Genomic DNA, 23,606 nt, shown 5'->3' with positions numbered 1-23,606 from the left:
GGAGGTGATTGGTGGCTCCAGAGGCCTGCCAGGAAGGGCTTTAGGGCCTGAGGGCAGGATAAGGGCTGCTTCTGGGTCCTACTTACCTCATCCACCTGGAGTTGTAGGGCCCCAGAGGGTGGTGACGTCGGAAGGTCCCCCTACTCACCTTGTTCCCAGGCTATGGCCTGAAGGCACATAAGGCCAGCACCCTGCTGAAGCTAAGCAGGGTCAGGTCTGGTCAGTGCCTGGATGGAAGACTGCCTGGGAACCATATGTAAACCACCTTGGGTTTCTATCATGAAAAGAAAGGCAGGATATAAATGTAATATAATAAATAAATAAATACAGGTGTGGCGGGGTTAAGGGGTAAGCAGAATGGCTTGCCCTTGCCCCAGTAGGGGCTGGTCGCCTGATAGCTATATTGCAATGGCTTGCTTATAGACAAGTTCCCACCCTGTTTTCCCTCTGCAGGTTAGTTTAAGGGGTTTGTTTATAGTTTAATAAAGTGGCCTTTTGTTCAACCCAGCTTGCCGTGTATTATTTCAACCCTCGACTGCAAATGCGTGGGGAAGCCTGCTCCGCACGTACATTTCTGTCATGAGATTAACTTAGTCTTGTTTAAGATTGTGAAACTAAGAGGTCAAACATAGCCAGCAAGGACTGAACAGCAACAGGGTTAACCTATATTTTAATGGAAGGTGTAATATAAATAGGATAAAGACAGAGAAATGCACCTTCTGCTGCAGTTATATACCAGGATGGGCAAAGGGCCCTCCAGAAGTACAAAGCTGATATTGCAAAATGAAATACAATAAAATGAAGTTATAAATAATCAACCACTGTACATCACAAATAATGCCCAAGAAAGAACTATTACATTGTATAGGTTTTGGTGGAGGATGGGTAGGCAGAATGAAAAAATAGGATACAGACAAGTGTGAAGGTAATCCCTTTTGAGATTAGCGTGCCTTTTGTAAATCACTGACATACGGCATTTCAAAAATATATTGTGAACATACTGAGAATATGCAGTAAATTAACTGTTTGGTCCAAGTAACCCATGCTTCTGTTTATCATGCATCAAGATGCAGTCAGCTTTTCTTGTTGAACACTAACAAAAGAACAAGCAATTGTAACAAAAGTAAAACATTATGCATTTATAAATAACATTGTTCATGTTAAAGTCTACCACATTCATTAACCAGAACTACTTAAACATGCTTCAGGAATCTACTTATGATTTTTTTATATAGTTATTGAGAATTTTCCAAGACTTGTTTGACATCAAGTCGTGCGTTTATTTATAAAAATAGGCCCTTAGTAGGTAGAAATTATGAAACTTATTACTGCACAGTTAGTTAATAGTGTTAGACAAAAATGGAATGTATTGTTCAGCTCTAGCCTGGGCTGACAATATATATTAAAGTGCAAATAATGACACAAAAAACCCCACAAACATAACAGAAGCTAGGCAGATCCGTTTCCCATTGTTAGGATTTAACAGTGTGGTAAAGAAACATCAGCTCATATATGTCTAGATGGTAATCTTTTTTAAAAGACTTATCTCCCTGAGAGGGTTTAAGGGAGGTAAATGATGTTTAGCCCTATTTTTTCAACTGGCTGATAGTCATTGGAAAAGTAAGGACACTTTTCCAGCCCAGTTGTTCAACAGTGCTAGTATCTGCATTACGTTGTTAGGATATGTTTGTGTTCACTTTCCATGCAATTGCAGGAGGGTTGCCCTACATCAAGAAACCATAGGAAGTACCACACACATCTTTTTTAAAAAGGACTTCCCATCTGGGAGCACATGGGAAAAAAACTATTACGAATGGGCACAAATCATTAGAAATTACACTGATTTGACAAATATTTCAGTACATTCTTCCTATTGAATTCAACAGAGCCTAAAGCTTTCCTGGAATTGTATCCCATATTTTTGGTCCTTAAAGATGCCACATGGAGAATTTACTGCCTTAGTGAATTTTTAAAAGGGAAACAAGTATTTTCATTTATCTAATAAGTGGATTAATTACTGCTTTTAAAACATTAATTCTTATTTTAAAATAAACATTTTTACTGTTCTTGTCCTCCAGAATTACTGGTGTTGGAGTGCAATTTATATAGACTAACTTCCTCAGCAAAGTTAAGTATTAAGGTCATGGCTGTACTGAAGTCTAAGACTCCATGGAGTCCTAGTGTGTGCAAGAAGCTCCATATAACCATTACGCAAGGCTCAATGGTACTTAATGCACATCACAGTGAAATGGGTAGTGGTCATGGTGTACAGTAGTAATGCATTGGTGCAATTTGTCCAACAGATCAACAAACTCTAAACCTCAAAAACCATTTCTAAAGAACCTGAGACTTTAATAAGAGTTCAAAGTCATATATGATTCATTCACATAATTTCTTTGGTTGATCTATTCCTTATGGACACAGGACTTTGGTGCTAATGCAATGATAGGTGTTCTTTAGTGGAGGGGGAAGTTTAGTGCTCACATTGGGATAGTTGCTTGGAGCTGATCTCCAGAGTGAATGGAGGAAGCTTACTCATGTAAGTGCTCTGCATGTGCACTAGAGCACACAGGGTACTCAGTGTTGTGGCATATATAGTTTAATAAAGGTTGTAAGACTAGCTCAAGTCTCTGCCAAAACAAAGTGTAAAATATTCAAACAATTAATCTACTATAGTTGGGGTGGGAGATCTGTGGCTTTCCAGATGTTGTTGGACTCCAACTCCTATGACCTTCAGACAGCATGACCAACAGTCAGGGAAGATGGAATCAATAATCCAGCAACCTAGATAATCTGGAGGGCACAAATTCCCCACACCTGTACTATATGACCAATTTTTGCCATGAAACTCAAGTATCAAATTTAAAGTCTCATCTAAGTGTGTGCATCTAACAATCACAGAAGGTTGTTAATTCATCTTTCTCCTAAATTACCTCATCATATCTCTAGAGAATAAAAATGTTATTTTCAATATCAAGGTAGCTTTTAATATGCTACATCTCTGTTCCCCAGCCTTTTGGGAAAAGGAGATATCAAAATGTATTTATGAAGGAAACATTTTCAATTAAAATGAATGGATTAATTAGTGAATGCAATTGACAATGTTATTAAACATTATCCTGTTGTCTCTACAGATTAAGATATTATTCTAAAGTGCTTATTGTTTACAATGGACACGATGAATTGCCAATTGGATCAAAATACGTAGATGTTTGCATGCTCATTGTGGATCCTGTGTTGTATTCAAATCAGGGTAGACAAACCTCTTTTTACACCAGTATTTCCTCATTTATTGAAGTCTAATGGAATATGGTATCTAATCTTCACTTTGCCCCATAATTGCCTGGTTAGGTATGGTTATTACAGCCATTTCTGTCTTCATTAGGTCCACAGTCTCTCTCTTTCATGATATGTTACCTTTGCAAAGCAACAGCCATTTAATCCACATCTCTGGCATTTTTTCTTTCATCTCCAGCAACTGCTTCTCTGTGCCCAAAAAGGAATCTCTGTGAGGCTCTGAGTCCCTTAATGGAAAAGGGAACTTGAATTCTTCCCAGCTTTCCCCCCTTGCATTCTGTAGGGGAATACCATACATAATTTTTTCCATTACACTAAAGTTCTCTGTAGGCTGAAGGACAATTCTGGTTTTTCAGGCAGGCAGCCTAGGTTCAATTTTTAGGGATAGTTCATACAAAGTATCTTCATCTATGATGAGACTCTTGTCAAGTAAGTACTGAGTGACCTAGAACAACAACAAAAGGAAACAATTGCTATACAACATTATCTAGAAAGACTATGCACATCTTTCAGCTGAGTTCTGTTCTGGAGAATATTTGTTTCTAAAGGAGGAACGTTACCGTCTTTTTTAATAATTAAGAAAACAGGCAGATAGGCGTTTACTTGGGAAACTCATAAGTTATGATTTATGATAGCAGATGTGTGAAAATATGTCAGAGTATATAATGTAAAATATAATGAATTCAGACTTTCTCCTTCTCAAATGGTAATACTTCTTTCATTTATGGAAGGGGCTTAGATCCAGTGGAGCCTCCCACTGGAAGATGTTTGTTTTCCCTTTCCTCTTGCAGCCACCAACACCAGCTCCCACAGTGTTGGAAGGTCTTCCAAGTAGGGATGGAAAGATCTTTCCATTTTAGTTCTCTCATTTTTTATTTTTTCTAGTCTTAAATTCAAGTCTCCACATTTCTGTAGCAATTTGTGATTTAAAAAAAAAATCCTCATGAAAATTCATCAGCATTTTAGTGTGAATTTATGCTAATAAACACATTTTTGTATATAGTTTTCACTAAATGTACACATTTTGCATGCAATTCCCCCAATATAATGCATTTTTGTACATTATTTTCACTAATATTTATAATTTATGCACGCTTTCCTCTAATATATGCATTTTTGTACACATGTTTTGGATCAAGAACTGCATCACAACATTCAAATAAGAGTGAATTTTGAAGGATGGCTGTTTAGGTTCTCACACTGATTCAGAAAGTGTGAATTTGACAGATACACCTTCAAATGTGAACAGAATCAAATTTCTCTCCCATTCCCACTTCCAGCTCTCCAGAACAGAATTTCAGGAGGTATAGGGATCTGTAATCAGAGGCACAGGGAGCTGAAATTGCCTCTCTGACTCACCCTTCCTTGCCTGCGGGAGTATCAAGTTAACAAAGTTAACACAGAAGGTAATATACACTATTCTGGAAGAGACACCTTAGAATACAAGCTTTGGGAACCATTTCCTGAGGTGCTGTTGTGTTAGTCTTCTGCATCAAAAATAGTCTTGTGGCACCTTAAGGCAAACAAATTTATTGTAGCATAAGCTTTTGTGGACTTTATCAGATGCTGCAGGTAGATACAGTATATAAATGGTTGGGTGGATACATGCTCATTCTCCAAACCAAATTTTTACATGCCTTAAACACAAGGGTCACATCATTATTCCTCTAATACAAAACTTGGGTGGTTCCATGCCTATCAGTTGGGAAGTGAAATGCGGGGGGAGGGGGTTCTGCATACATGGAAGACTCGCAATGTTCAATTTATAAATTAGATTTTAAATCAAAACTCTAAATGGCCCAACAAGGACATATACTGAATGGCTTTAAGAACATACAGAATGTTTTGGCTATTAATTTTAAAAAATAGTCAAAGCAGACCAATTCTCTCTCCCCACCCAGAGAACTGGTCTGCTCGAACTCTTAGCAGCTTAAAGCAGCCTGAGGAGGGTAAGGATGGGGGCATGTGTCCTGTGAAATTAAAAACTCTCCTCCCTGTGCTTTACTGGGGTTTGGGGGAGGGAATAAAGAGAAACCTCCACTCCGTTCATCCCCACATACACTATTTAGCAATGACAAAGTTGGGTTCAAGGCTGGCAGCCAGTCGTAAACCATAGCCCTTTAGCATAATTTAGCACAGAACAGGAAGATTTCTAGAAAAAAATGTATCCTTTTCTTTTTCCCTTTCCCTGAAACCTTTCACTTCTGCAAGCCCCAAACAACACTACAAGGCTCCTGTTTGAGTCTGGCTGGAGTCTGAAACAGGAGTACTCATGTTAGGAACTGGGAATTTGTTGCAACATTTTGGGTTGTATTCAACTAAGTTCCACTCAGAGTAGACCCACTGAAATTAAGGAACCTAAGTTATTCATGTCTATAGATTTCAGTGGGTCTACTCTGAGTAGGACTAGCACAGAGTGCCACCCCTTGTCTCATTTTCTCATATGCATGTTTTGATTTGAGAGTCTACCAGCACAATCATTACGTGTCATATTAATAAGTCCCACTGAGTTCAATGGAGCTTACTCCCAGGTAAGTGGGTACAGGACTGAAGCCTTATAATGCAATTGTTCTGCATGTTTACTCAGAATTATGTATCACTGTGTCTCAGGAAAATGTGCATAGGATTTCAGCCTAAGCCATCAAACATCCTACACCATTAAAACATAATTATAGGCAATTGCCCAGTCTATTTATTTAGTGAATGTAATCCAGTCACGCCAAAACATAACATCATCTACATTAGGGGTGGGTAGATTCAGACTTGTGGGATCTACTTGGATTTTTACTAGAACCTGAGATCCACAACCAGAGTCAGATGCAACATAATGGCTTGGGATGGAGCCAGATGCAAGAACAGTAGCTCAGGGTGCACAGCAAATCACCTACTACACTGGGATGGCCTGCATATACAGTATAAATCTACATCTGAGTTACTACAAATCAGGATTCTTAACAGCATATTCTGAAGATGGAGGTAGAAGCCTTTGTGCTATTGCTAAAGAAACTGGAAGCCTGGACTGATTACTGCAAATTCCTGAAAGTAGATACCAAGCTACCTTCTGCCAGCCTCTAATCTACATTATTTAAAAACTTCAGGCCCCCCAGCGAAAGTAATAAATGGAGAATCCCCAAGGATTATTTATTATTATTATTTATTAAATTTATTAGTCACCCATCCAGGTGGTTTACCAGCCACTCTGGGTGACGTACAACATAAAAACATATAATTCACATTAAAACCTTAAAATTCCAACAATAAGACTAAAACCTAACCCGCCCCAAAAGCCTGCCTGAAGAGCCAGGTTTTCAAGGTCCGGCGGAAGCTCATCATGGAGGGGGCATGGCGGATGTCATTTGGGAGGGAGTTCCACAGAGTGGGTGCCACAATTGAAAAAGCCCTCTCCCTAGTTCTCACCAGTCTAGCTGTTTTAACTGGTGAGACGGAGAAAAGGTCTTTTGAGGCTGATCTTGTTGGGCGGCAACATTGATGATAAGTTTCATTTTCTGTGGAATCCCACAATTATAATTTAGGACCATCTTAGCGCCCCTGACATAGGAGACATTGGATCAGTGTTCCTATTGCATCCCTCCTGAATACCCGTTCAGAACTTCTTGTCCTATTCAAGGAAAACATATATACTAGATTCAACCTTGAGTCCCAAACTTCTTCCTTTCCAGTTAATGAAAAATGTGGTAGTATATCACACCCAGAGCGCTACAGAAAGTTTGCACTGTTGCTAGAGAAGAGATGAAAGAAAAGTACCTTTTGTTGGTGTTCTATGCGATAGGAAGTCTGTTGGAACTGACGTATCTCCCTGATAATATGTGATATCTGTTAAAGAAACCAATATAAAAGAGTTTTACACATATTGGCTTGGATCCTAACTTCCCTCTCATGAATGGAAGTTTATTTTCACGTAACAGGGCTTTCCTGTCTTCCCTTTCCTTATTTAGCATCCTGTACCCTCCTAAAAACCTGCTCCTGGTAGTTCAGGGACCCTTGGGAATGGTGTGGGAAATTGGGGGGGGAAGGTGTAAGGGGAGTTGAGGGAAATATCCCCTTTACATTAACCGAGGAGCAACTTAGGATCAAAGCCATTGACCGCTAGAATTAAGCAAGGAATTAATGTATCCCTTGACTTATCCTAGAACAAATTGTGTTTTAGGAGTCTTGACATCCTCTTCTGAACAGCAATTTAAACTCCCGCCTCATTTGGATCATATTGCCCTTTTTCTCATTACACCAGTCCACCTCATTTTGCATTTATGAATCAACTGTAAATGCAACTAGAAGAACGGTTTAGATATTTCTTGAAAACAGGCCTCTTCTCAAATCACACTGTTCATGTATGACAAAGAAACACCCCCAATGATGCATATCTGCTTTCCAGAAAACAAAAACATGCTCCTCATAGATGACTACTAGTGGTTCAGCTGCTATGGTACTGCACTTATGGTACTGCACTTAGTGCATTATCTATATTTCATATATCTATATTTCATTATTTGCAAAGTAGCTGAGTCAGCAGCTCATCTTCAGCTTTTTTTTGTACCAAGTGTGTGTACAGAGAGTGTACACACTCTGAGAGTGTCAACAAGCATATAGATAGAGGTGATCCAGTGGACAGTGTACTTAAACTTTCAAAAAGCGTTTGACAAGGTACCTCACCAAAGTCTTCTGAGGAAGCTTAGCAGTCATGGAATAAGAGGAGAGGTCCTCTTGTGGATAAGAAATTGGTTAAGAAGCAGAAAGCAGAGAGTAGGAATAAACGGACAGTTCTCCCAATGGAGGGCTGTAGAAAGTGGAGTCCCTCAAGGATCGGTATTGGGACCTGTACTTTTCAACTTGTTCATTAATGACCTAGAATTAGGAGTGAGCAGTGAAGTGGCCAAGTTTGCTGACGACACTAAATTGTTCAGGGTTGTTAAAACAAAAAGGGATTGCGAAGAGCTCCAAAAAGACCTCTCCAAACTGAGTGAATGGGCGGAAAAATGGCAAATGCAATTCAATATAAACAAGTGTAAAATTATGCATATTGGAGCAAAAAATCTGAATTTCACATATACGCTCATGGGGTCTGAACTGGCAGTGACCGACCAGGAGAGAGACCTCGGGGTTGTAGTGGACAGCACGATGAAAATGTCGACCCAGTGTGCGGCAGCTGTGAAAAAGGCAAATTCCATGCTAGCAATAATTAGGAAAGGTATTGAAAATAAAACAGCCGATATCATCATGCCGTTGTATAAATCTATGGTGCGGCCGCATTTGGAATACTGTGTACAGTTCTGGTCGCCTCATCTCAAAAAGGATATTATAGAGTTGGAAAAGATTCAGAAGAGGGCAACCAGAATGATCAAGGGGATGGAGCGACTCCCTTACGAGGAAAGGTTGCAGCATTTGGGGCTTTTTAGTTTAGAGAAAAGGTGGGTCAGAGGAGACATGATAGAAGTGTATAAAATTATGCATGGCATTGAGAAAGTGGATAGAGAAAAGTTCTTCTCCCTCTCTCATAATACTAGAACTCGTGGACATTCAAAGAAGCTGAATGTTGGAAGATTCAGGACAGACAAAAGGAAGTACTTCTTTACTCAGTGCATAGTTAAACTATGGAATTTGCTCCCACAAGATGCAGTAATGGCCATCAGCTTGGATGGCTTTAAAAGAAGATTAGACAAATTCATGGAGGACAGGGCTATCAATGGCTACTAGCCATGATGGCTGTGCTCTGCCACCCTAGTCAGAGGCAGCATGCTTCTGAAAACCAGTTGCCGGAAGCCTCAGGAGGGGAGAGTGTTCTTGCACTCGGGTCCTGCTTGCGGGCTTCCCCCAGGCACCTGGTTGGCCACTGTGAGAACAGGATGCTGGACTAGATGGGCCACTGGCCTGATCCAGCAGGCTCTTCTTATGTTCTTATGTTCTTACAGTAGGGTCCCGCTTACCAGTGCTTCGCTTCCAGGGGTTCTGCTAATGCGGCGGCTTTAATTCCTCTTTTTAAAGTCGATTTTTGTGATTTTGCGGCATTTTTGTGCAACGCGCCCCATTATAATCGATGGAGTTCCACTTTACGGTGATTTCCACTTTACGGCGGGGGTCCGGAACGGAACCTGCCATATAAGCGGGGCCCGCCTGTACATATACATTGGAATACAGATACTCCAAAATCCACCAGCAGGTGGTGATAGAACATTGACCCTGGATATGAGAATAAACAACTTCTTCCTAACTTCTGTCTGCAGCACATCTTAAAATGCAATATATAAGGATAAGCATAATTCCTTGCAAATTAAAACATAAATGTAGAAAGAAGTATTACCATTCGCATTTTGGAAAAATTGACAAGGCCTTCTTCAGTAAAGTTTGGTGTGCCTTCTTCAATAAATGCCAGGTCTGTCAAGTACATCCCAAGATATGGCACTGCAGGGGGATTACAACTGTATGACAAGAAATGTTAGGTTTTGCTTCTGTTTAGCGTACATGGACTATTCACACTTTTGCACTACTGACTCTTTTAAATTACATACAGCCTTGAATGTATGCTTACTTGGAAGCAGGATCCACTGTGTCTACTGTGATTTTACCCCCGGATATGGATGCATTGATCACACACCAAAACAAGATGTGCTGATAATCATGGGGGACTGGAATGCAAAAGTAGGGAACAGAGAGGAACTAGGAATTGTGGGGAAATGGGGCTAAGGAGATAGAAATGAAGCAGGAGAAAGGCTTATTGAATTCTGTGAAGCCAATAATTTGTTTCTTGCAAACACATTTTTTGAGCAACCAAAAAGACAACTGTACATGTGGACATCACCAAATGGTCAATATAGGAATCAAATTGATTATATTGGTAGCAGAAGATGGAAAAGTTCTATACTTTCTGCGAAAACAAGACCAGAAGCAGACTGCAGTACAGATCATGAACTGGTAATATTGAAAATCAGAGTAAAACTAAAGAAGAACAATAAAGCAATCCTAATGCCAAAATACAATTTAAATAACATCCCAGAAGAATACAAAGATCAAATAAGGAACAGATCTGAGGCGTTAAACTTAGTTGACACAGAACCAGAACAACTATGGATTGAAGTTAGAGACATTATCAGGGAAGAATACAAGAAGACAATACCTCTAGTTAAAAAGAGAGAAAGACCTCTTCAAATGATTAAAGAGAGAAGGAAAGCAAAAGCAAAAGGAGATAGAAACACGGTTAGAACCCTAAATGCAACTATACTGTGACTAGTACCTAGGGACAAAGAGAACTGTTATACTGGTTACTGGCTAGAAATAGAAGAGGACAACAAAAAGGGTAGAACAAGAGCCCTATTCCAAAAGATTAGAGAAATGAAAGGGAAATTTAAACCAAGAGTAGGGATGTTGAATAATCAACTGGGGAACACACTGACTGACCAAGATACAATAAAAGGAAAATGGAAGCAATTCACTAAAGAACTCTATAAAAGAGATGCAAGAATGACAGATTCATTCATGGAGGAACTGTATGATGAAGAACTAAACATTTTAGAATGTGAGGTGAAAGCTGCTCTTAAAATACATGGAAGAAACAAATCACAAGGAACAGATGGCATACTAATAGAGTTGCTACAAGCTACTGAGACTGAATCTGTCTAAATTTTGACAAAGAATTGTCAACAGATATGGAAAACTAAACAATGGCCCACAGACTGGAAACGTTCGATATACATCCCAATTCCAAAGAAAGGGGATCCCGGGGAATGCAGTAATTACTGTACTATGGCCTTAATATCCCATGCAAGTAAAGTAATGCTCAAGATTCTACAACAAAGTCTTTTACCATATATGGAGCGAGAAATGCCAGATGTCCAAACTGGATCTAGAAAGGGAAGAGGCACCAGAGATCATATTGCAAACATACATTGAATAATGGAATAGACCAAGGAATTTCAGAAGGAAATCACCCTGTGCTTTACTGATTACAGCAAAGCCTTTGATTGTGTAGATCATGAAACACTATGGAATGCTTTAAAAGAAATGGAGGTACCACAGCATCTGATTGTCGTAATGTGCAGCCTATACTCTGGACAAGAGGCTACTGTAAGGACAGAATATGGAGAACCCAATTGGTTCCCAATTGGAAAGGGTGTGAGGCAGGGGTGTATTTTATCACCCTATTTGTTTAATCTATATGCAGAACATATCATATGGAAAGAGGGATTGGACCAAGATGAAGGAGGTGTGAAAATTGGGGGGAGAAATATCAATAGTTTAAGATATGGAGACGATACCATACTGCTAGCAGAAACGAATGCTGAAGAAAGTTAAAGAGGAAAGCACAAAAGCAGGACTACAGCTGAATGTCCAGAAGACTAAAGTAATGACAACAGAAGATTTATGTAACTTTAAAGTTGACAACGAGGACATTGAACTTCTCAAGGATTATCAATACCTTGGTGCAGTCATTAACCAAAATGGAGACAACAGTCGAGAAATCAGAAGGCTAGGACTGGGGAGGGCAGCTATGAGAGAACTAGAAGAGGTCCTCAAATGCAAAGATGTGTCACTGAACACTAAAGTCAGGATCATTCAGACCATGGTATTCCTGATCTCTATGTATGGGTGTGAAAGTTGGACAGTGAAAAAAGTGGGTAAGAGAAAACTCAACTCATTTGAAATGTGGTGTTGGAGGAGAGTTTTGCGCATACCATGGACTGTGAAAAAGACAAATAGTTGGATGTTAGAACAAATTAATTGAGAGCCAGTGTGGTGTAGTGGTTAAGGTGTTGGACTACGACCTGGGAGACCAGGGTTCGAATCCCCATACAGCCATGAAGCTCACTGGGTGACCTTAGGCCAGTCACTGCCTCTCAGCCTCAGAGGAAGGCAATAGTAAACACCCTCTGAATACCGCTTACCACGAAAACCCTATTCATAGAGTCGCCATAAGTCGGGATCGACTTGAAGGCAGTCCACCTCAGAACAAATTAAGCCAGAACTATCACTAGAAGCTAAACTCTGAAAAAGATAAATAATTGGGTGTTACAAAAAAATTAAACCAGAACTATCACTAGAAGCTAAAATGATGAAACTGAGGTGATCATAACTTTGGACACATAATGAGAAGACATGATTCACTAGAAAAAGACAATAATGCTGGGAAAAACAGATGGGAGTAGAAAAAGAGGAAGGCCAAACAAGAGATGGATTGATTCCATAGAGGAAGCCACAGACCTGAACTTACAAGATCTGGTTTATAACAGATGCTATTGGAGGTTGCCGACTCATAGGGTTGCCATAAGTCATAATCAACTTGAAGGCATATAACAAACAAAACCAAAACCCTGAATTCATGTAAGCAAGCATAACTGAGCTATAATTACTTTCATAAAATCCAAATTTGACATGTCTGAAATGGCTAAACATTAAATAATTGCAAAGAAGAAATGTGTGAATGCCTGAGCGTGTAGGAGAAGAGTAGTGCACCCCTCTGACTTCAATGCCTGCAAGGGAAGTGTAACTGGATCTTCATTCATGAACAGATTATATTCCTTGGGGACAGTGTGCATCAGTCAGAAAGAGAACAAAACTGAGCATGCCTACCTGCTGTAGTGGCATGAGATTGTAGAGTATGGTTATAATTCTACATGCACTTACCTGGGAGTTAGTCCCATTCAATGCACTGGGACTTACTTCCAAGTAGAAATATATAGTATTGTATTGTCCCAATGACTATGTTAGCTCAATGTTAATCATACAATCATTGGGTTGTATTCAACTGCATGGGGGTATTGTTTTATTGTTCTGCTTTTATAGTATATTTATTCTTAACACTGTTGTAAGTCGCTTGGAGACCTTTAGGTAACAAATAAATAGATTAGATTTATAAATCTAATAAATAATAATAATAACTACTACTACAACTAAATCCTATTCAGAGTAGACACATTGAAATTACTGAACCCAAGTTAGTCATGTCTATTAAATTTAATGGGTCTATCCTGAGTAGGACTAGCACTGAATAACATCCATTAGAATAAATGGACACAAATAATTTCGGCTTAGTTGGATATGACCCTATGTATTGAAGAAGCATGTTAGCACCAACATAATTGGCCAAGTATTGCTCTCAACAACATCCACTCATTTTAGTGGGGCTGCAATAAAACTCCATCAAAATAAATGGAGTTTGCATGACAGCAGTCTGGTAGACTGTTCCCCACGACCACACCACTAAATAATTGCATAGAAACAACACTGTTTGAACTCTTTATATGAATCTCAAACAGCTCTATGGGGATATTGCAGGGCAAGGATAACCAACGTGGTCCCCCCAGATATTGTTGGATTACAACTTCCATTATTCCCAGCCAACATGGTCAGCAATCAGTGATTATGGGAGTTAGTCCAACAACGTCTGAAGGGCACCAGGTTGGCTATCCCTGTTATAGGACATTCCCAGGAGACAGTTTTCAAAAATCAATGTGGCCATACATTTATTGGAAAGGTTTTTATCAATACTATCAGGAAATATTATGTACAGAATAATAGTTTAATAAGTTCTGGCACTTCTCCAGAGACACTATAAAAATCTATACATGACAATGACTTTGGTGTACATTCAGTAAAACATTGGGAATGAATTTCATGAAGCCTGTATTAAAAAGATGATTTCATTATGATACAGTATTATTTTCATAATAGAAGCTAACTGATTTGTCTCAATAACTGTCCAATATTCACAGCAAAATGTAATAATTTGAGACATACTTCTTGAGTGTTTCTCTGAGATTTTTAAATCTTCCCTCAGATGATACAGTCTTCTGAAGTTTATCCATAAGAGCTTTAGTCTACAAACAGAACAAATTAGAAGATTCACTCCCTGTAGTAAAATGGAATATGATACAACTAGGTCCAGGAAATACTCTTAAACTCAACTTTAAATGCAAGAGAGCCAGTGTGGTGCAGTGGTTAGAGAGTGTCTGCTTACAACCTGGAAGACCAGGTTACAAATCATGCTCATTGTATGACCTTGGTCCAGTCACAATCTCTCTGCCTAACCTACCTCACAAGGCTGTTGTAAGGATAAAATGGGGAGGGGAGAACCATATGTGTCACCTTGAGCTCCTTGGAGGAAAGGTGGAGTGTAAATGAAAAAGAAAATTAAAACAAAAACATGTAGCTCTATCAATAACAGCGGGATTAGACAATCTTCATTAAACACAGCTGAGGCCAAACTGAAATATGAAGCTGGGCAGGCAAAACATTTACCCATGCAAGCATTCTGCACAGCTGCAAACCTGTTTAGCAGTGGAATCTTATATACATGTCTACATAGCAGTAAGCCTCATTTAGTTCAATGGGATTTATGTCCAGGTAAGTTTGCAAAGAGCAGTGATTTCCAAACTTTTTTCCCCATGGAGTGCTTGAAAATTGCTGATTTTCTTAATGAGTTTCCCTTTGTGGCTATTGTAATGTGCTACAATGTTCTACAGAATTCAGATAGTAATACAATAAAATAGAATATAAGAAACAAAAGAAACTATCGGAATACAGTTAAAAATCAGTACAAGTATTTAACGTAGATATGCTGCAGACTAGCTGAATGAAGCTCACAGACCACAGTCTGGGAACCCTTGGCATACAGGAATGCTGCCTAAATGTGCACGCTACATACAGTGCTTCAAACATGCACATGCTAACTATTTGTAGCCTGGGCAGATGGACTGGGATGAAGCACCAGTAGCACAAGTCAACAATGTATTGGCCAGTATACATAGGATTATTTAAATGAGACCACAGCTGAATTGGACATTTATAAAAATAACTGTTTTGTTCTGGCTAGAGCAATTTATAAACTCGGCCTGATTTTAGGATATAGTGATGTGCCCAGCATACATGCCAAATGGTTAACCAAGAAAGTTCAAAAGCCATGCTAAATACTCTGCAGCACTTCCGTTTTATGATGCAAAGGGAGGCTCACATTCTGATCCTTTCATGCCTACAACATACACGCAAATCAACAAGAGCGGCATTTGTTTCTTGGTAACATCTGTCAAAGATCCTTCGTGGCACAGAGTGGTAAGCGGCGGTAACGCAGCCGAAAGCTCTGCTCATGGCCGGAGTTCGATTCCAACGGAAGGAGGAAGTTGAATCTCCGGTAAAAGGGGTCAAGGTCCACTCAGCCTTCCATCCATCCGTGGTCAGTAAAATGAGTACCTGGCATATGCTGGGGGGGTAAAGAAAGGCTGGGGAAGGAACTGGCAATCCCACCCCATATATACGGTCTGCCTAGTAAACGTCGCAAGATGTCACCCTAAGAGTCGGAAACGACTCGCACTACAAGTGCGGAGACACCTTTACCTTTTAACATCTGTCAACATTTTTAATCCCACTCTTTCTTCCAAGGAGCCTCAGGCAGTAGCTGCCTTTCTGACACCAGCAAGGCTGCAGCTTACCTAGAGAAGGCTGGGGTGGGGCAAAGCAGCAGTGACATTGGGGCTGCAATGCTGGAAGCACCAGCAAGGGTGCCAGAATAGGTCCACCAGTGTGCCCGTGTGGCCCCAACCTTGCTGCTGCCCTGCCCTATCCTGGGAAGCTGCAGCACCATTTTTGGAAGGGCAGTTTCATCCCACTCCATGGGCTGCCACTGGGTTCAGGGCAGAATACATGGGGGCTATCTTATTTTAACTTCATATCAGCCCAATAAAGTGTGTTATGCTAAACAGTTGCCAGTGCTTGAGATGTAGGGTTCTGAAGCAGCAAAACTGGTAAACAATTGAAGGTGTGAATTTTTTAATGACACAAAGAAATTGAGGTTGTGGAGAAGAAGGAAAATGATCCCCCCTCTCGTATATGTCATGAAATGCTCTGTATTGCCCCATGATAGACAAATTCATGGAGGATAAGGCTATCAATGGCTACTAGCTATGATGGCTATACTCTGCCTCCATAGTCAAGAGACACTATGCTTCCGAATACCAGTTGCTGGAAACTGCAAGGAGAGTGTTTTTGCGCTCAGGTTCTGCTTGCGGGCTTCATATAGGCCACTGTGAGAACAGGATGCTGACTAGATGGGCTATTGGCCTATTCCAGCAGATTCTTCTTATGTTCTAATTATAAAGACTTGATGGTTAAAGTGTTGATTTTCTAATGAGGCTGTACATCATCCTGAATGATGTCAAACCACCAAATGATTACTTTACTTATAATATTCTAGTAACAATGCATATTATTGATTGATTGATTGATTGATTGATTGATTGCATTTGTATACCGCCCCATAGCCAAAGTTCTCTGGGTGGTTTACAACAATTTAAAACATTAAAAACAAATATACAAATTTAAAAACACATTTTTTAAAAAGCAATTTAAAAACACATGCTAAAATGCCTGGGAGAAGAAGAAAGTCTTGACCTGGCGCCGAAAAGATAACAGTGTTGGTGCCAGGCGCACCTCGTCACAGAGATCATTCCATAATTTGGGGGCCACCACTGAGAAGGCCCTCTCCCTTGTTGCCAGACTCCCAGCTTCCCTCAGAGTAGGCACCCGGAGGAGGTCCTTGGATGTTGAGCGTAGTGTACGGGTGGGTTCGTGTCAGGAGAGGCGTTCCATCAGGTATTGTGGTCCCAAGCCATGTAAGGCTTTATAAGTTAAAACCAGCACCTTGAATCGAGCTCGGAAACATACAGGCAGCCAATGCAAGCGGGTCAGAATTGGTTTTATATGTTCGAACTGTCTGGTCTGTGTTACCAATCTGCCCGCTGCATTTTGCACAAGCTGCAGCTTCCAAACTGTCTTCAAAGGCAGCTTTGAAAGGCAACTAAGAGCGTTATTGCAGTAAGCTAACCTGGAGGTTACCACAGCATGGACAACTGAAGCAAGTTATCCAGATAGGGGCGTAGCTGGGCCACCAACCGAAGTTGGTAGAAGCACTCCGTGCCACTGAGGCTACCTGAGCCTTAAGTGACAGAGATGGTTCTAGGAGAATCCCCAAGCTACGAACCTGCTCCTTCAGGGGGAGTGCAACCCCATCCAGGACAGGTTGGACATCCACCATCCGGTCAGAAGAAACCACCCACTAGCAGCATCTCAGTCTTGTCTGGATTGAGCCTCAGTTTATTAGCCCTCATCCAGTCCATTGTTGCAGCCAGGCACTGGTTCAGCACATTGACAGCCTCACCTGAAGAAGATGAAAAGGAGAAATAGAGCTGCGTGTCATCAGCATACTGATGGCAACACACTGCAAAGCTCCGGATGACCGCACCCAACGGTTTCATGTAGATGTTGAACAGCATGGGGGAAAGAACTGACCCCTGTGGAACCCCATACTGGAGAGTCCAGGGTGCCGAGCAATGTTCCCCAAGCACCACCTTCTGGAGCCGACCCGCCAAGTAGGAGTGGAACCACCACCATGCAGTCCCTCGCACTCCCAACTCAGCCAGTCTTCCCAGAAGGATACCATGGTTGATGGTATCGAAAGCCACTGAGAGATCAAGGAGAATCAACAGAGTCACACTCCCCCTGTCTCTCTCCTGACAGAGGTCATCATACAGGGCAACCAAGTCTGTTTCCATGCCAAAACCAGGCCTGAAACCGGACTGAAATGGATCCAGATAATCGGTCTCATCCAAGAGTGTCTGGAGCTGGCCTGCCACCACTCGTTCAAGGACCTTGCCCAGGAATGGAACATTTGCTACCGGCCTATAGTTATTAAGATTTTCTGGGTCCAGGGAGGGTTTCTTCAGGAGTGGTCTCACTACCGCCTCTTTCAGGCAGCCAGGGACTGGAATTACTCATTCAGATAAGCCATTTTGTGAAATGTGTAGATAAACTGATAAGACTGATTACTTACCTGCTTAGAAACCTTAGCCCAAGTTTTCTTCAATCTGTAGATTGCACTTCTATTCAAGGCTGAAGTGATTTCAAGCACTCCATTATAGTTGTGCATACATCGGCAGATGTCTGCCACTGCTACCCATTTCTCGATTGCATTAGCACGTGAGCCAACATCAGTATAATTCATAATTTGGGATGCAACAAGGTTGCTCATCTAGGTCAAAGAGGCAGCCCTTACAATATTTGCATTTACAACACAAAATTAACAGTATAAATGAAATGAAAGATTAAGGCTTTTTAACACGAAGAAAACATATATTACATAAATGGCAATAGGGCAAGAAAAAGTGAATTAAGGAAGATCACAATGGCAGAAAAATCTTCATCATACAACATGTTGCTGTCCCTAGTAATGTTTTGTTGGCTATGTCTCTCAGTTACATCTCAAGGGCAAGAAAACTAAGCAGAAATTGTTAAACTAAACAATGTGTAGCAGAATTTGTTTTTTATCAGACAAAGATATAACTTAATTTCTTCTGATTTCAGGCAGTTTCAAAGGTTTCAATTGCTACTATGATATGGCTGGCTAGCAGGTCAAGAAAATGGAATGCTCGGGTGATTGTTTTAAAAAGAGTCTGAAAGATATTTTAATCTAGAGTCTTTATTACTAGAAAATATTTTCTGTTTTCACAGCAACTTACATCATTAAAGTTTTGGCTGGTTTTCATAATATAAGGTGTTCTTTCATTTTTATCCAATTTCATCCAGCCCTGTCCAAGAAACTCTCTGGAAAATCAGAAAGAAGAAACAAAAGAAGAATTTATCTTCACAAAAGGCAGAAAAAAATAGTATCTATTTATGTTCATTTCATTATTTTTATTTTTATCCTACACTTCCACCAAGGACATTAAGTTGTTGTACATGATCTTACTATTTTTGATGAAGATGGAGTCCCACTTAACTGAGTGTGGTACCACACCCTGCATCCTACAAGGGGTCATGGCTCTGAGCATGTTGGATGGCCATGTTTCTGCTGATATGATATCTCCCACCCCGTGAAAAAGCTGAGGGAGAATTACACTGGGGCTGAGGTGTTCCATTGGTTGACATACTCCTGCAGCAACACCTATGCAGTGGTAGTCCAGAATTCACTAAAAGAAACCATCTGCCATCTTAACTGGATGAGAAATAATGGTGCTGTGAAAGACAGTCTCTTATCTATCACGTATTCAGATTCTTTTTATAGGCCTGTCACTAGTGTGAATCATTTTGTAACATATTTTACAAAATATTTTCACTTGATAATAATGACTGGGAAACCACTTACTCATAGGGTATGCTCCTGAAAACAATGTGATCTAAGAGAGTTATTTGTTCAGCGAGTTCCATAGCCGATAAACTTTCAAAGCACTCTGGTTTTGGACACTCTAACTGTAAGCAAAGAAGCACATAAAAACAGCAATTTGGTGTTTCATACCACATTAGTTAGTTGCATTTATGTACATCAGTCCTTCAAATATCCTTAAAAACACACTATGAAACAAATTCCAAAGATCTTATCTGTGATATCCAAAATTTGACCCAACATTTCCACAAAAGTCAAGCGAATGCTCATATAATTTTGACTTAACTGTACCCTTTGTATAGTTGTTAGCTTGGGAGCCTGGAGCCTGGGTGATGTTCATATCGTGCAAGTGGACTTACACTTGTGAAACAAGAGAGATCGGGGTGGGGGAGAAGCAAGGTTGCACTCCCTTGTCTCTCTATTGATAAAGGTCATCAATCAGGGCACCAAGGCCTGTAGTTCTTGTAAACAAAACTCTTTCTCCAAGACCCCTAATATTTCTCTCTCTTTCCATTCTTCAGTTATTCATCTGTAACATGAGATGATTAGGTTTTCAGAGTGTAAACCATATGAATAAGCTATTTGAATTGGGACTAGCAATGGGCTCAGTTTCTGCAGTGAATGGATTTGCCACCGGATTAATTATTCTGATTATTTATTAATTATTCTGATTTCTGATATTCTCTGTCTTTGCAGAGAGAATTTTGAAGTAGCAACTCTCTGCCCCTAGTTTCCGATTCATTCTTTTTTCCAATTGGTTTTTTTAAAATGTGCTTTGAAATAATTGATAGTGTGAGTGATACTTTTATGGATTTACATTCTATGTGAGCTCTTCAAATGTGTATTGCCTTTCACTGATGTCAATGAAGTGTTGATTGTAACTGACAGACAGAAAGCAGCAGGGGGGAATAAGGTGTTGATTGTTGTAAACAGCAGGGGGGAAGACACTGACTTGATTATCTGCCTTAATCTGCTCTGCAATGCACTTGAAAATGAATGTAAACAGGCAAAAATTACAGAGTTCAGAATACAGATCAATACCAGTGGATAAGTAGTAATTATAATATCAATAATTCTCTGCAAAGCAAATATATATATTGGAGGAAATCGGAAAAATGAAAAGGTATCGGAGGGAAAAAAGAATCGGATCATTAACAACCACTAGGGGGCCATACTTAAAAACGAAACATAAAAAAGGAGAGGATTCCATCCCTAGTTGGGACTGTGTCATCTGGATTCTTTACTGCACCTGGCATAGTGTTAGGGCATAATGATTACTAAAATATTAGCCTGAATAAAGATTCAGGTGAAAGGACTTGAAAGGGTACAAGAATTATAAAGGGTACAGGAATTATAGAATAATAAGTACTGTAGAGCCCACTTAAAATACAGATGCATAATGTGGACAAATACCTTTAGTATCCACACTCCTAGGGCAGAATGAGTAAGCTATCCACTCTGAGATTTAAACATTGAATTAAATTGGGAGTTTGCTTTCACTGTTACAACAAGCATTTTACACTTTGATTAGCAAGCATTATAATTGCAAAGCTATCTGCTTTCCCAGTGTGAAGCCATTCTATGCTTCAAATTCCAGTTCATTTCATGCTTCCCTCATGAAAATAATCTCTCTGTGGTTTAAGGCAGCACACGGAGACTTTTTTTTCTAATAAGCTTTTGTTTGTGCTTTAACTTGCAAATTGACACTGCAGTTTCCAATAATTTGCATAATAAGATACCTGGAGTGACCAAATACAAGAGGCCCATTCACAGATGTGCCCCATTCTAAATGACCTCCACTATATATTCAAAAGGAAGGTCCATATTTTGCATAACTTTCAACCAAGCTAAGCTTCCTGTGAATAGCTATCCTTTCACCTATTTCCAACAAATGTTGAACAATTTGAACAGGGAGTGGTCAAGTGCAAATACAAAAGGAATGGTAATTTTCTATAAAGGCTGCAGCGAACAAGCAGCTAAACACCATTTCTAGTGATTTCATTTATCCCAGCTGACATAAATATAAATAAATCTGATGTAAGCTGGTCTAGGTTAACTCACCATCTGCATTATATCCTCAATTTTTAAATGGGTGTCATCTTGATCCTCCTGAGAGAGTGCTCTAAAAACAGGTGGCAGAATATTTCATATAAAAATTAGTATCCCTGTAGCTAGTGACAGAGAGGCAGTGTGGCATAGTGGTTAGAATGTTGGACTACAACCTGGGAACCAGGGTTTGACTCCCCACACAGCCATGAAGCTCACTGGGTGACTTTGGGCCAGTCACTTTGCCCAATGGTAAACCCCCTCTGAATACCGCTTACCACGAAAACCCTATTCATAGGGTCGCCATAAGTCGGAATCAACTTGAAGGTATTCCATTTCCATTTCCATTTCAGCTGCTGACAAGATTTCAGTAACAAAGGCACTTTGTAGGAATTTTGAGACAAACTCTGGTGAATGTTATCATTGCTGCTTTGGACACATTTAAGAACCATTTCTAGTAATTCTGAGTTTCTTTTTCAGAACTGCATTGCATACAGTACCCTATAAAATACCTGCAGAAAATATTCTACACACTGACAGCCCTGGAAGATTAAAACTTCTGTTCCTAGGATCAGTTACACTTGCAATGAGTAAGAAATCCCCCCCCCCCCAATCATGGAACTTACTGAGCCATTCCTGTTTTCAAATCCTAAATTCAGTACAGATCACACAACATTTGAGTAATCAACCACCTGCATAGATACCAGGTGGGTCCTGGGTAAATATGATCTTTTCTCTAGTGCATTCTTGCCTGGAAGTGAGTGAGTACAGAAATCTACTATGGCCCAAACTGGCGGTGGGACAAACATAGAGGAAAGTATCTACTGAGTTACCCTACAGCTGAACATGACTGCTTGTCACTCCTAATTGCTTTGTGTCGGGTACTGGAAGATGGGCGATCTATTGGGGAGATTAAGCTTTCTCAAGCACTTTGCACATGACAGATTTAGAATTTCACTATGACTTCACTCTATAGCTCAACTCTGGTAGAAGGGAGAGGGAAAAGGTTCAAAATGTAGGTGGGGGGAAAGATTATATATGTATAATCTTGCATTTTTACCATGAATTGGTTTAGAGGAAGAGAAAAAGCCTCTGCTTCCGTACACTTTACTGAGAAGTTTGGCAACATTAAGGTAAACAGAGAATCAGTGCATATAAGCTTGTATTTTGTCAAACTCTCCTAGCCTTAGGAGAAAAACAGATCTGATGTTTATCTCTTCAAGGAAACTCCTAGCTACAAGTACATTTTTATTACAAAGAAAATTGCATTTGAGATCTTATTCTGACCCTTAAAAATAAACACCATGTGCACTATCGTTTTTGTTTCTCATAATGCTTTTATGATTAAACTAATTTAACCTCTTTACCTCAAGATGTTCGCTGTAGCTTTTCTTTCTTGTGGCAAAAGGTCAGGATCTCTCAAAACTTCTTCTAGCAGATTTAGAACATTCATCTTCAGTTCATTGTTTAGCTCAAAATCCTGCAAAAGAAAATGTTTCTGAAAGATGTAATCACACTACACAGGTTTTTTGTTTGGCTTTTGTGTTTCACAGTTCTGCTGTTATTTTAACTATAATAAACATTTGAACCCCACAGAAGAGTTTCCAAAGGGAACAGAATGGAGAAGTTATTAAAATATATTTATTTGAAGAATTTTCAATTACAAAACAGCAATACATAAATCAACATTACACTAAGCACTCAAATATAACCACTAATTTTCACCTAAATTCTCTTTTCAAATGAATTGAAAGTAAAACACAAAACAATTAAAAATAATATATATAGGATTGAATGTAGCATACCTTCTACCCAACTTTTCAAAGTCAGCATACACAAAAAATAGACGTAATTTTTTTTCAGGAGATCATCCATTAAATTAGGTTGCACAAATATTTTGTCCTCGATAAACAACTCCCATACTTCATCAAACCACCCCTTAATTGGCGGTACCTAGAGGCATTTCCATTATGAAGCCAGATGAAGTTGGCTGTTGTTATTTTATTTATTTATTGAATTTATATCCTGCCCTTCCTCCCAAAGTTGGCCAGGGCAGCAAAAAACCATTAACAAAATGCCTGTTAATTCATGTTGTTTACTAGGA

General features: G+C 39.7%; 1 protein-coding gene across 3 annotated transcripts in view; it reads right to left on the bottom strand.

Annotated features, from left to right (window-relative positions):
* Nucleotides 1–691: 691 nt before the first annotated feature.
* The window catches only part of RASGRF2 (Ras protein specific guanine nucleotide releasing factor 2), a 161,107-nt gene continuing 138,192 nt past the window's right edge, over nt 692–23,606 (bottom strand). For 2 of the 3 annotated variants that reach the window (XM_061621701.1, XM_061621709.1), the window contains exons 19-27: nt 22,870–22,982; nt 21,518–21,578; nt 19,439–19,542; nt 18,813–18,897; nt 18,128–18,325; nt 14,044–14,123; nt 9,614–9,731; nt 7,063–7,131; nt 692–3,742 (exon numbers count right to left, since the gene is read on the bottom strand). In XM_061621701.1, coding sequence (XP_061477685.1) covers nt 3,650–3,742; nt 7,063–7,131; nt 9,614–9,731; nt 14,044–14,123; nt 18,128–18,325; nt 18,813–18,897; nt 19,439–19,542; nt 21,518–21,578; nt 22,870–22,982 — 921 coding nt within the window. In that variant the 3' untranslated portion in view covers nt 692–3,649. The remainder of the gene's footprint in view (nt 3,743–7,062; nt 7,132–9,613; nt 9,732–14,043; nt 14,124–18,127; nt 18,326–18,812; nt 18,898–19,438; nt 19,543–21,517; nt 21,579–22,869; nt 22,983–23,606) is intronic. The other variant, XM_061621714.1, reaches the window with a different exon arrangement.

The sequence above is a fragment of the Rhineura floridana genome, chromosome 1 (genome assembly GCF_030035675.1).
Source record: "Rhineura floridana isolate rRhiFlo1 chromosome 1, rRhiFlo1.hap2, whole genome shotgun sequence".
NCBI classification, from domain to species: Eukaryota; Metazoa; Chordata; class Lepidosauria; order Squamata; family Rhineuridae; genus Rhineura; species Rhineura floridana.
Note: the sequence above shows the minus strand (reverse complement) of the source record. Positions and strands in the feature narration are given on the sequence as shown.